Below are 13,986 nucleotides of genomic sequence, written 5' to 3' on the forward strand. Positions count from 1 at the left end.
TCCTCTTCCACCAGATGTTTCTGGGATGACAGTCCAGACAAATTACCTCAAACATAACAGACCCCTTGAGTATTTGAAAAACTCTATTCAGAATCACAGCTTCTAACTTGGCACTTACCTAAAAATATTTCTGTCACCAGCTATTAAAAACAATAATAACAATGGTTATTTCCATAATAGCTGTATTTTGAAATCTCAGAGCACTTTGTGAACTTAACAGACATATCTAAGATGTATGGATTCATAGCATCTATCAGGGAATGCAGATCTCTTTGGGCAAGATCTGGATTTCTGTTTTTTAAATATTCCATAAAGAAATACAGATAAGGAATGAATACAGACAAGGAATGAGATTCCTGAAGGTAGGAACACCTTCCACTATCCCAGGTTGCTCCAAGCCCCATCCAAACTGGCCTTGAACACTTCCAGGGATGGGGCAGCCACAGCTTCTCTGGGCAAGCTGTGCCAGGGCCTCACCAGGAAAAATATAAATACAATGCCTTTAGACTGCTCAGTCACCCTAGTAATGATCCTAGTTTAATGAGAAATCCAAACCACTTGGTGAATGTCTCGATCACTTCCAATGTGCTGTGTAACTGCCACTTGTGCAAGGTAAAATTACAAAAGAAACCCCAATGTTTTGCACTTGCAAAAAAGTGCAAAAATTACCTAAAATATTTTAAGATGGAATAATCTAAGCTGGAAGGAAATACAAGAATAATCCAGGAGGGACTTGATGTGTTTAGCTGAGGAAAAGGTTTCAAACACCAATAAGCTTTGGCTTCTCCTTTTCCATAATTTTTCATTATTTTCAATCTTGTCACCATGAATAATATTGTTGATTTTTGCTGTGATTTAGAAGCAGTTGCAGAATACAAAACAAAGTTGAAAATCAGTTGAAAGACCATCCATCTATTTTGCTTTTAGCTGAAAGACTCCTCCCAGCTGCAGACAAGTAACCAGACTGACTATAATTCCATAAACTACATCTGATCACCATATAGTTCAGGTTTGGGGGGACTTTTTAAGAAATCTTTTGAAACACACAAACAAAAAGTGACTTGCATGTTATAGCAAACATCTTTCTAAATGGCATAATGAGTTTTAGAGGTTCTCATCTGATTTTGTACAGGCATTAATCTTCTCTGCTCATTCCTTCTGTTTATTTCTGCTCTGGGAAATTAGCCCTGGCCCATGCTAACTCCTAAACTGTACCTGGAAATTTTGTTTGCCTGCATCCAAGTCAGAGTCACCTGGCTAGTGGAAGGTGTCCCTAATCACCCAGTTTGGGAGGGTAACAGGAATTCACAATAGGGCATGACCAGATCACACCAACCTGCAGAAAAGCCCTGCCGCACAAAATCATAGAGTCATAAATGGTTTGGGGTGAAGGGACTTGAAAGCTCATCTTGTTTCAGCCCCTGCCATGGACAGGAAAACCTTCCACTATCCCAGGTTGCTTCAAGCCCTGTCCAACCTGGCTTTGAACACTTCCAGGGATGGGGCAGCCATGGCTTCATTGGGCAACCTGTGCCAGGGCCTCACTGCTCTCACAGGGAAGAATTTAATGCAAAAACCATGTGAAAAAACAGCTAAATAATCAAAAAAGTAAATAGAACATTCTCTGTTTTGAGTGAGGCACTTTTGCCGTGCTCGTAAAAAAAATAAAAAAGTTTATCATGTTTCCAGGTTGGTCTCAAACCTTGTGCCTAGGAAGCACATTTTCCAGAAATTAATTATGCTAGTTTATCTTATCTAGTGTGGATGTGTCATTTTGAGTTAATTCAAGTCCATTATGGATATAGAAAAACTAATAAGAGAACTTTTATTGTTATTCATATTCAGACAACTGAATTAAGCTTGCAGCCAATATTATCAATGGAGTCTAGAGACAGTTTAGCTGGTCAAATGGAGCTGCTAGACTCCATTGTCTAAATAAAAATCTTACACACTCCACTGAAGAAAATCTCACCCAGATGGTGAATCATTAAATTCCTGCCACTAAGCAAACACCCTTCCCTTCACCTGTGGGTTACCCAGCAACTGGCAATTTAGCAGCAATACACTTATTTTTATGATTTACCTTGTCAATCCAGAGACACTTGCTTCCCCAAAGAGCTGACCTTTTCCTACATATTAGTTTTGACAAGCAATGGCTCATTACCCTCTGTTATTGTCAGTATTTTAATGTACAGTTTTCAAATTATTATAGAAGGCAGAGGCACTAATACTCTCTATTAAGATTTCCTCACACTTTCCACAATGAGGTCTTGCTATGCGGAACTTTCAAGCTGAAATTTCCTTTGTCACGTTTGTTTCTCTCTCAAATGGCAACAAACTCCATAACTCAGTTTTGGGCTAACTTTGTTCAGATCAGTGTGGCCTCACAAAAAACAATCATTTTTGATTCAGAAGTTCTCTGTCTGTCACATAAGAAAGGCACAAGAGAACTTCCCAATCCCTGGAAGTGTTCAAGGCCAGGATGGAAGGGACTTGGACCAACTTGGTCTAGGGGAAAGTGTCCCTGTCCATGGCAGTGAGGTTGGATTCAATGACCTTTAAAAGGTGCTTCCATCTTAAACTATTCCATGATTCTATGAAGACAAAAAGAGCTAAACCAGTGGAATGGACTATGTCCAATTTGCCAGAGAAAAGACTCTGTAATTCCAGGTTTTCCTGAGTTCTACCTTAGATATATTTGTCTCTAGATTAAAGGAAATGCTCCATATGGCAATAAATCAAACTCTGCTTCCAACAGTGAGAGCTGAAAACACATAACAGCACTCCTCTGTTCTCTTATAGCAATGTGAAGAGCTTGAAACACTCTGCAAACAATAGGGATTTTCACAAACCTGCAGAAAAAACAGGAATGCAAATCAAAATTCTGGGTTCCTGTGCCCTAACCATAAGACTGAAATTTTTCCCTAGTCGTGTAGTTTCCACAAGTTCAAGGTGAACTTAGTGATAAGGAGATCTGCTTGGGACAGAAGGTATTGGAAAGAAGAGTGTGCTGGTATTTTGTGTGACTCTCAATCCTCGGCTGCATCTCTCTGTGGGCATTTGGTGTGAGAAGGCTCTGTGCCTAAGTGCTGCTCAGCTCCTTGTCCTCACTGATGTGTTTTCTTCTCTTCCCTCTGGAACAGACTTCAGTGGAGCTGTTTTCAAAAAGGGGCAAAAAACAAAAAAAGAGTCAATGGCAGTGTGAGAAAGAGAAAAACAAACCAGCAGGTTTTACAGTAAAGGAATCCATTTAGTTACTAAGCCTTGATTTGTTACTGCAACATCTGGGCTCTTAAAAAGCTTCCAATCCCTGTAGTTCACAGTCCTAATACAGCTGAAACTGGGCTGAGCAATCCTTCTGGAGATATTTGCCTCTTTATATTAGCTGATATTGACCAATAACTTCATTTGCAACTTATCCAGATCCTTTTCTATGCTTTTCCAGCTGGATTTGCATTCAGCTACTACTTCTTTTATTGCCAGACCATGTGCACTTACGTTATGCACCGACACAGTGTAAGCTTCCCAGGAACAATTCTTTTCCTCTCCCTGTCTAAAAGTGACATTATCTTTTATCACTCAACTTTCAGGCTTTTTTTTCAATATATCCAGCTTGACTTCTTGTTATGTGCCCTGGCTGGTAAAGTGAAGGATACTTGCAAAATTACTGGCACAGGACCTTCCAACCTGCAGGATTAAATCCAAGAGGATAAAACCCACTTGCAGGCTAAGGTGACTACAGTCTCAAGTTACACTTTTTAGGTCAATATCTTATGTTAGTTGAGGTAAGTCTGTGCCACCACTCTGGCCATAAAGATGTCAAAAATCCATACTTCAAATAAGCACAATTTATTGGGGTTGCTTCAATTTCTCATAGTATCTAATATTTCACATGATCACAGAATGGTTTGGGTTGAAGAAACTTTAAGTATCATCTCATTCCAAACCCCTGCCATGGGTAGAGACATCTTCCTCTAGACCAGGTTGCTCCAAGTCCTGTCCAACCTGGTCTGGAACTCTTCCAGGGATGGGGGGATCCTCTGGAAAACCTCTGCCAGGGCCTCACCACCATTAGAGGGAAGATTTTTTTTTTCCTAACACCCATTCTAAATCCACCCTCTTTCATCTTAGAGCCATTTCCCTCCATCCTCTTCCTTACAAGATACTTTCCATCACTTTTTTCATGCAGGAGTGTGGGCACAAGCACAGTTGCAAGCAGGATCAGATCATTCCATTGCAAGCTGAATTTGCAAAACGTAGTTTTGTGCAAAGGGCTTGTAATGAAGAAGGTGAATTTGAGACTGACCAGATTCATTCCTCAGCCATTTCACAGTCACTTTGTTCACTGCATGATGGTATCATTAAGTACTAGGCTGAGAGTAATAGTCTGTTCCTTTAAGAAAAAGAGTAGAAAGAGCCACTTTTGAAATAAAAGGCTTGAATTAACATCTTTGTAAAGTTTTTGCAGAATTTTCAGGTTTTCTAGTGAGGTAGATATCTTTCAAATGAGGTTATTTTAAAGTTAATGCTTTTAAAAAAAGAAATAACCAGTATTTCCAGGTTCTTCCCTTGCAGAGCCTGTGGCTGCAGAGCCATCTTGTGGGAAGATTCAGACGGTTCTGCCAGGAGGAGACTTTTTTACTTTTGTTTTTTTCACGTTGTGGCTTGCTCAAGCAGCAAAAAGCCTATGCAAGATTTGCTGCTCAGCCCAGCACCTGTTTCACTCACCTTGAAGTATCAACAAGTCTTCTCACTCTGTAGAGATTCCCAAACTCCCTCTGAGCTGAAACACAGAGACCAATATTCCTCTCGCCTGTTCCTAATTTAATACTCCCAGTTAGGAGGATTTTGGAAATGCTCCTCCCTTGAGGTTTCATCAGTTCTACTTGAAAATAAAAAGATCCTACCTAAATTTCACAAGCTGAACAATTTTTCCTACAAATGGGTGCAGTTCCATACACAAGAAGTGCAAATTAATCTGAAATTAAGGCAGATAAGTGGTTCCATGATTTTTACGGGGGGAAGAAGACAGGGAATAGGGAAAATTCCTCTCATTGGAGAGGCTAAACATTCCACCCTCTTCTGGAGATATCACTACAGAGTGCTGAGTCTGGAAAATGGAAACTGGGAATCCTCTAGCAGTGCAGAATGTGGGATCACAGCTTGGGCGGGGATAAAAAAATGTCAAGGTGTTGGGAGCTGGGGGGATCCCGAGGATGGCAGGACAAGGAGATACTGGAGAGGCCACAGAGATGATGAGGCCTCTGGAGCACCTCTCATGAGGAGAGACTGCAGGAACTGGGCCTGGTTAGTCTGGTGAAGAGAACATTGAGAGGCGATCTCAACAATCTGTGTAAGTATCTCCAAGACAGGTGCCAGGGTCTTTACAGCGGTGCCCACCAGCAGGACGAGGAGAAGTGGCTATAAAATTAAACACAATTTCCACCTAGACATGAGGAAGAGTTTCTTTACGTTGAGGGTGACAGAGCACTGGAGCGAGCTGCCCAGGGATTTTGTAGATTGTCCTTCTCTGGAGACATTCCAAACCCACCTGGACACATCCCTGTGTCAGCTGCTCTAGGTGACCCTGCTTTGCCAGGGGGTTTGGACTGGATGATCTCCAGAGGTCCCTTTCAGCCAGCCCCAAGTCACAGAATTACAGAACGGTTTTTGCTGGAAGGGACCTTATAGACCATTTCATTCATTATAGACCCTGTCATGGGCAGGGACACCCTGCATGTATATAAATTTCTGTATGTATAAAAAGACCTACATCTCTATAATGTAAATATGCATGCACACAGGTTCATATATTTTCCACTCTCAGCCTGAACAGCCAAGGAGAACAGGATGAAACCAAAGGTGTTGGTCTGTGTTTCCATGAATTTTGTGACTCCTGCCTGCGATTATTTTATTATTCTTTCTGTACCCAGCAAGGGACTGCCTTATTGTTGGCACAATTCCGTTCTTAAGAGTACCATCGGTATTAGCTGAGATCTAATTTTACAGGAAAAGAAGTAACAACCGATCAAAATTGCTTAAACCGGGAATAGGTTTCGCGGAGCATTCGAATAATTCTGCCCAGGGCTGGGGGCTCCCTAGCCCAGGTGGGAGATTAAACGGAGTTTTTAAACTAACTTATAAGCACGTTTAAATCTGAACTTTAACTCATATTTAAAAACCCGGAATCCCAGGCCGCGCCCCCGCCTCTCCCCCAACACCAGGAGGCGCCGCCCCCGCCCCCCTGCGCAGGCGCACCCGGCCGCTGGTTCGAGTCTCGTGGCGCAGCGGCCCGGAGATGCCGACGGAGCCGGGAGTGGCGCAGGCGGGCGCGGGGGAAACCCCGCAGGCGGGCGCGGAGGAAACCCCGCAGGCGGGCGCAGACAGCGGTGGGTGCCCGCAGGCCGGGGCGGGGACGGAGCGCGGGTCCTGCGGGAGCGGCGGTGCCTGAGAGAGCGCGGAGAGCGGGGCCGGGGGGACGGCGCGGAGCGGGCCCGGGGGACGCCCGCGCATGCGCACTGGGCGTGCGCGGGGATTATGGTGGACGCGGCGCCGTCAGGTGTTCGGGGTTTTTTTGGGGAATTACGATATTTGTGTCTGTTTCTCCTCGCAGAGCCCGAGGAGTTTGAGATTGTGCTGCCAATCACTATCTTGGTGCTGAGCGATGAGAATTTTCTCCAGGATGATGATGATAAGGACCAGGAAGTGTCCATTCCCGAGGTGGAGCAGGAGTTTAAATTAAACAACAGCTTTTGCCTAAAAAATGAAGTGGAGCCTTCAAATGACAGCAGCAGTTTAGGGAATTGGGATGCAAACAAGACTGTTTCAAATGAAGATAACTGTATTAAATACTCTGAGGAGAAATGTTTTGCTGAGAGTGTGTGCAAAACATCAGAATTATCTTTAAGTGGTGGGTGTGATGCAGACACAGATAAATATGGTGAAAATTGCACGTTACCTACATTGTCTTGCAAAACAGAGCTTCCAGAGGTGAAATACAGGGCTGGAGAAGACTGTGTTGATAATGATGGCTTTCAGAAGATTCCTCCTCTCCTCTCCTGTGCTGACAGTGACAGAGCTGACACTTTGGAGACATTGGTGGTGGTACCCAAGCACGAAGAAGAACCTGTCAGTATTGCAAGTGTTCTTTTTGATGGCAGTCCACAGACACAACCAGAAATCCACAAGGAGTTTGAGATCATTGTTAAAATGGAAGGTAATATATTAATAAGATTCTAGCAAGAGTTTAAGAAATGTGGTAAACCTCAAGTTTTTTAAATAAAAAATTGTATAGAGAAGCTATGAAATAAATTTATTTTGGAGTAAGCATTTTAAATTAGATTCATAAATGCAACAGAAGGAAAATATTGCCTGGAGTATGCTCAGTTCTGTCACAGACTCCTGCAAAAGGCAGTGAAACTATAAAATGTTGGTACTTTGTCATTCTCCTCTAATGAGAAAAAGGGTGTCCTTTCATCAGGGAAATGTTCTCAAAATAAAAACGCAGAAAAACTGTGGTATTTGTGAGAAAGGAGCATTAGAAAAGTATGGTGTTAGTACTTTGGTAGGAATTCTGCCATAAAGGTGTTCTGGATGTGGTGTTGTCTTGTGAAATTCAGAGTCTTGAGTGAAAACAGAAAGTAGGAGAGAAGGTGGCTTCCAACTAGGAACAACATTTAAATGTTGGGGCAGAGGGGAGCATGAAGAGAGGCATTGGGGAAAAAAGTGGAGAGAGGGAAATAACAAGGAAGTAGAAGTTATGAAGAACAAGCAAGTCATTAGGCAATTCAAGATTATTACTGTGAATTAATATTTGTGAGTGTATGAAAAGTGACTTTTTATATCTCCTTGTAGATCCTGATTTCTCAAATAATGGAGAGCATGAAATTGATTACATGAAAATAATCAAATCTGAAGATGAAACTCTGAGTTCTCCTTTGGAACGTGGCTTGAAAGAAGAGGAGAAATTTACCTATAACTGTTCTGATCCATTAGTTAATGGATGTTCTACTTTTAAGGAGCATCTAGAAGATGTAGGGAAACCTGACATGAATGCTTCTACTTCTGCTGAATCAAATACTACTGGAGAGCATATTTACAAGATGTTAACACCATTCTCTAAGAAGAGATACCAGCAACAAAAAGTTGTTTCCTCTCATGCAAGCCCAAAAGAGTTCCAGAGCCAGGAAGAAGGTTTAACATGGCTGAATGATAGTGTGACCATCACCCCTCTTCCTAAAACATCTTGTTTTACAAAGGAGAATGAAAGATTTCGTTTCAAGTGCAGGTTTTGTAGTTCTGTGTTTAAATGCAATGCACACCTGAAGAAACATATTTATTTAGCTCATAAAGATAAGAAAATACATAAATGCTGCTTTTGTAAAAAAACTTTTTTCTTTTCTTTCAATCTCAAGAATCACCTTAAATTTCATAAGAAGGTTGCTAGGTTGCAAAAGGCAAGAAAAAATAGAATAAGTGCAAGAAAAGGGAGGCAGAAAAGATCTGAAGGAGAATCTGAGACCAAGAAAAAAGAAAGTAAATACGAGAAATTTTTCATGAAAATTGAAAGGGACTTCACACCCCTGGATGTGCCAGTTAGCTTTTCCTGCAGAATTTGTTTTTTTGTTTCTTCCAGTCCTAGGAGTTTTATTCATCACATGAAGGGACACAAGGAGAGACCACCTTACCAGTGCCCTCAGTGTGATTTCTCCTGCAGCAGCTTGTCCTACCTGTTAAATCACATGTACTGGCATGCTGGCTATAAGCTCTACCAGTGCAGGTTCTGCACCTTTTTTTCACTGTATTTTGCAAGCATGGTGAGGCACAGCCACATCCACACAGGGGATAAACCATATTGCTGTGAGCTCTGCCAGGTGGCATTCACCAGCACCTCAGGTTTGGAGAGACACAGGAGGACACATGCAGAGACAGAAATGTGCCAAGCACAGCAACCTGACTGCCTGAGTGGGAGAAAGAGAACTGAAAGTTCTCCAAAGACTTACACATGTGATGAATGTAACCTGGTGTTCTACACTAAAGGACATCTCAGCTTTCACAAGAAATTTCATGAACCATTAAAGGCTAATGGTTGCACGAGTCAGAGCAATAAATACCATACAAGCACAATAGGCAATGCTGATGGTGATTCTCAGGGCCGTGTTTCTCACTCTTTTTTTGGTGGAGAAAATGATTCTCTGGGTGGGGGAATCCTGGCTTCAGAAGTGGAGTTTGAGCAAGAAGGTGATGTGTGGGACAATAAGAAAATATGCTCTGGAAAGAAATTCCTTGAAAACAGCCAAGGAAGCAACAGCTTTGCTGTTACTGGAAACAGACCAGAAGTTCCTTGGAGCTCTTACCAAATGGACACTGTCACTCCTCACAAAGATGCTTTCTTCAAAGCAGAGACCTCTCATTCACAAGTGCAAGATGATGCTTCATTTCATAACTTTGTGGAAAACTTGAAGGATACATACCCTTCTAATTTAAATACATTCCAAACTTACAGATGCCAGCACTGCAGTTATGCTACTGCTGTTCCTAACAACTTCAGGCTGCACCTAAAGATACATACGGATGAAAGACCATTCGTATGTAAAGAGTGCAATGAGACATTTAAAACATCAAACCATTTGCAGAAACACAGCCTTCTTCACGTGAAAAACGGACAGGAGTTTGGAAGTTGCCTCTTTGTAGAGAGGTGTTTAGAGAATCTTGAATTGCATCGTGAAATCCAGAGAGGCACGTATCCAGAAAGGGATTTTGATTCCTGCAAAGGCTCAAACAGCTCCTTGCTTGGTTCAGAAGTTTGGGGAGTTCAGCAAGGTGTTCAGAGGGGCACAGCGAATGATGTGCTAGCACAGAGTCAGCCACTATTATATCAGTGTTCAGAGTGCAGCTATGCTACTGGCATTTTAAGCAACCTGCAGCTCCACATCAGAACTCACACTGGTGAGAAGCCCTACAGCTGCCCCGTTTGTCAGAAGAAGTTCCGTACTTCCAGTCACCTGAAAAGGCACAGACTCACACATTTGAACCTGGGCCATTTCAAGTGCATGAGCTGTGATTTCTCAACCAACAAATGGCTGTCCTTGAAGCAGCACCTGGCTTCGCATACTGAGGAGGGAACCTCCTCTCCTGGCTGCCTCTACGAGCATAAGGAGCTGCCTGTGAAGACATACAGGTGTGAGGAGTGTGGCTATTGCACGGCCCACAACGGGAACCTGAAGCTCCACCTGAGGATCCACACGGGGGAGAAGCCGTTCCAGTGCGGGCAGTGCTCCCTGGCTTTCCGCACCTCCAGCCACCGCAAGCGCCACTGGCTGACTCACCTCAAGCTGCACTGCAGGAGGTGCAGGTATTCCACGGTGGACAAACAGGCTTTCCAGAAGCACATAAAAACACACAGAAAGAAGTACAGGTGTCCAAACTGTAATGTGGTACTGCCCACCAAAAAACTGCTGGAGAAGCATAAGCAGCAGCACAACGTTGGAATGTGAGGTTGAGAATTGGAAGTTGGTCTTGGTTTTGGACAGGTTTGCATGTCCTGAATTTCTTCCTGCTTTATGTTCCTTTGCTGTGCCCAGAACAGTGGTTGGTAATGGATGCATCCAGCATGTTGGTGGAGAGAGTGACACTTGGGGTATTGGTTTGCTGCAGGTGTTTCTGGGAACATCAATTCTAGCACAGGCTGTGCTGAAGATCTTGGAGACACTTTTTCATCCCTGAGTAACCACTTCAGTAGAGGTCAGTTATTTTGGCCAGTGTTCATCTGTGTTTAAACAGTTATTCTGCACCACTCTCCTGTAAAAATTTAATAAGAAAAAAATTTCTCTTTTCTGACCAAAAGAATGCGTAATGGAAGGGAAGGAAGGGAATGTTATATTTTGTAATAATAACTTTTCATATGAAGTTTGTCAGTGTACATGGAGGCTAAATGCTACCTCCCATCTGCTGAAAGTTGCCTCCTTTACTTCCAGGTGCTTTTGCAATACTTGTAAGAAAATGGAAAAAAAATAGTATGTCACCAAATTACAGAAGCAAAATATGCATGTCATCACTGGATAATTGTGACATTGAAATGTTTTACATATGTCTGTATGTATAAGATGTTTATTAAGCTGTTACCTTGTCTGTAGTTTTGATAATTTTTGAGTAGTCTGGCAGAAATGGTAATGTCCAGAAACATCTATTTTATGATACTGGGAACCTTTAAATCTTCAATTTTATGTGAATGTCTAATGTTAATCTAGTTTGAAATGCCTTACCTTTTCTCAGGTTGGTAGTTACTGTGTTGTTTGTTAAAATAGATTAAATACTTCTCAAATAAATTCTGATAATAAGAGCAGTTGCTGATAATTATGAATGTTATTTAGGTACATTGAAAACTTAGCAGTATCTGAAACTTTACTCTTAGTCTAAATTTTTGTGTGTAAGAACCATTGTACTATGCAGCAGCTGGTGCAGGGAATGGTGAACCCGAATGGATGCTGCTTCCAATTTATATTCAAATCTAGACAAATGTTTGTTTTGGAGTTTTACAGTGATAGGAACCCTTGAGTGTGGTAAGTGGTTTAACAACAGTCTGGTATCCCCTTGTGTGAGGAAAGACAGCAGCAAAGGCCTGGTGCAAACTGTCCCAGTGCTACAGCTCAGTCCATGGAACAGCAGAACAAACCTGTGGTTTAATTTAGAGAATGTAAATGTGGAACTCAGTGCTTTTTTTTCTGCTTCTGGATGTGTGTCTTTTTGTAGAAATACAGATAATGTCTTGTAGAGGCTTTCTGGTAACACAGGAGACGGGTTGGGAAGGGCTGCCCAGAGAGGTAGTGGAGTTCCTCTCTTTTTGGATATTTAAAAGCCATTTGGATGTAATCCTGGACAACCAGCTCTGGGTGGTCCTGCCTGAGCAGGGGCTTCTCTTCAGAACCCCTGCAGCCATTCTGCAATTTGGAAGACAGTTTTCCAATAATGGGTTGATACTCATGGACAGATGAATGTATTTAATGCCAGATCAGCAAAGATATTCAAGTGATCCAGTTCTTGGCAGCTTCAGTAAAGTCAGACAAGTATCTGTGCCTGAACCATGGTGGTTACAGATAAATGATTTAGACCTTGGAGCCACCTAATCCATTTCTGAGAAAGAAAAATGTTCTCCAGTATAAAGAAAGAAAAGCATTTCTGGGAAATATTACAGGTTACTCAAGCTTAGAGGCATTTTTACCTGTGTTACATTATAATTCTGATCATTTATTTGAAAAGAACAGGTACAAAGAGACAACAATAATACTGAAGGAATTGTAAGCCTCTGTATCAAATGAGACCAGAAAGGCTAAATCTGATAGAGCACTGCTGTTTAAAAGCATGGTGTACAGCAGTGATGAAAAGAGCCTGGCTTGGGATAAATTAACTGCTGTAAATTTTTGAAAAGGTTTGTAAATACAAGTTTCTTCAAGTTTTAAGTAAGAACAAGAAGGTACTTTCAGTTAGAGCTTGATTTTATAAAAATAATTATTCCTACTCACTGCCTCCAATAAAAAATAAGCAGCTCAATGACTCCTGACGTTGCTTTTTGTTCCTTATGCATTGCACTGAATTTCTGTGGTTTCAAAGGTATTCTCAGTCTAAGTCAGTGAAATTTAAAGGTTGAGGCATATTCAGTTTCATATAAGACATGGGCTGTTGCTGGATTATTTTTTTTTGGTAGCTAGAAGTGTAATATGTTTTATTCCTGCAGTTTAAACAAAAATCAAAGCCTTTCCTAAATCACACTATGAAGTTTCCTATTTAAACCAAAAAAGTTTCATAATTTTCTCCATGAACATATCCTGAATTTGGACAAAACAGGGAAATGTACCAACACAAATTGAGCAAGAGGCTGTCACTTTACCTGCTGTGCATCTGCAAATTAAATGAATGCAAGTTAAACTGGAGGTGATGTAAATGAACAGTAGTGAGTCAGACCTATATGGTGTGGTGGTGCATCCTCCTGTTTGGGCCACACTGTGGTCTCAGAAATGCTCCTTAGGGCTTGGCCTTGACAAGCTGAGCCAAGCTTCTCTTGAGCTTATCCAAAACACTGTGCTCCCAGGAACTTGTGCTGGCTAAGGTGCTCCCTGGCTTGTAAGAGCCTTTGGGCACTTACTTTTCTTACCCGAATAACCACCCAGGTGGAACAACGTTTTTGGTTTTGAACTTTAAGAGAAAGTTACCAACTTGAAATGCAGCCAGGCTGGAAAACTGCTATGAGCTAAGTGCAGTCTGTTGTGACTCTCTGAGTAGTGGTATTTTGGACCCTCGGAGCTCTCCAGACTGCAGCGAGCTGAGATCAGCACCTCCCTCTGAGTGGGGCCTCTCTGAGGCACACAGCTCCAGGCTGGAGACACCTGTGGGAGCACAGCTGAGGGACAGTGACAGATCCTGAGCTGAAATCCCCACTCTTTGAGACTCAGCCCCTCCTCTGTTGAGAGTGACATGAGTACCTGCCTATGAAAAGTTCCCAAATTGGGGTATATACCTTGTACACGCTCCTGCAGTGTGTATGTGACTGTTAATATGCAAATGCACTATCAGTGTTGCTCTCTTGTAGAATCATAGAACAGTTTTGCATTGGCACTTTAAAGATTATCTCGTTCCACCCCTTGCCATGGGCAGGGACACCTTCCCCCAGACCAGGTTGCTCCAAGCCTGGCCTTGGGCACCACCAGGGACGGGGCAGCCGCAGCTTCTCTGGGCAACCTGCGCCAGGGCCTCACCACCCTCACAGCCAAGAATTTATTCCACACAGAAACGCATGGGGCTTTTTCCTGAAATTAACAAAGTATCTTGGGAACACTGTGGAGATGCGATGTCCTTCCGCTGTCCCTTTCCTCCCTCATTTGCGTCCCTTGGGGGAATTTGACGAGTTTAATGAACTCAGTTCCTCTCGGCGCCGGCCGGGCCCCTCCGCCGTGCGCTCCTCCGGCCGGCAGGTGGCGCTAGCGCGGAGCG

The 13,986-nt window shown here is 42.6% G+C and overlaps 1 protein-coding gene across 1 annotated transcript; it reads left to right on the top strand.

The window, feature by feature from the left end:
- The first annotated feature begins 6,264 nt into the window (after nucleotides 1–6,264).
- LOC120495991 (zinc finger protein 91-like) lies at nucleotides 6,265–12,546 on the top strand. Its single transcript, XM_039696006.1, has 3 exons — nucleotides 6,265–6,389; nucleotides 6,614–7,216; nucleotides 7,855–12,546. Exons 1-3 carry the CDS (start codon nucleotides 6,299–6,301, stop codon nucleotides 10,494–10,496), a joined length of 3,336 nt encoding a protein of 1,111 aa, XP_039551940.1. The 5' UTR covers nucleotides 6,265–6,298; the 3' UTR covers nucleotides 10,497–12,546.
- The last annotated feature ends 1,440 nt before the right edge of the window (nucleotides 12,547–13,986 follow it).

This window comes from Passer montanus, unplaced genomic scaffold (assembly GCF_014805655.1).
Source record: "Passer montanus isolate IOZ18808 unplaced genomic scaffold, ASM1480565v1 scaffold94, whole genome shotgun sequence".
Classification (NCBI taxonomy): Eukaryota; Metazoa; Chordata; class Aves; order Passeriformes; family Passeridae; genus Passer; species Passer montanus.

Bases quoted from the DNA above. Each gene is read 5' to 3' on its own strand.
- LOC120495991 (XM_039696006.1), top strand. From the start codon at position 6,299: ATGCCGACGGAGCCGGGAGTGGCGCAGGCGGGCGCGGGGGAAACCCCG. The intron at 6,390-6,613 runs GTGGGTGCCCGC...TTCTCCTCGCAG, and splicing joins GCAGGCGGGCGCAGACAGCG to AGCCCGAGGAGTTTGAGATT. The intron at 7,217-7,854 runs GTAATATATTAA...ATCTCCTTGTAG, and splicing joins GATCATTGTTAAAATGGAAG to ATCCTGATTTCTCAAATAAT.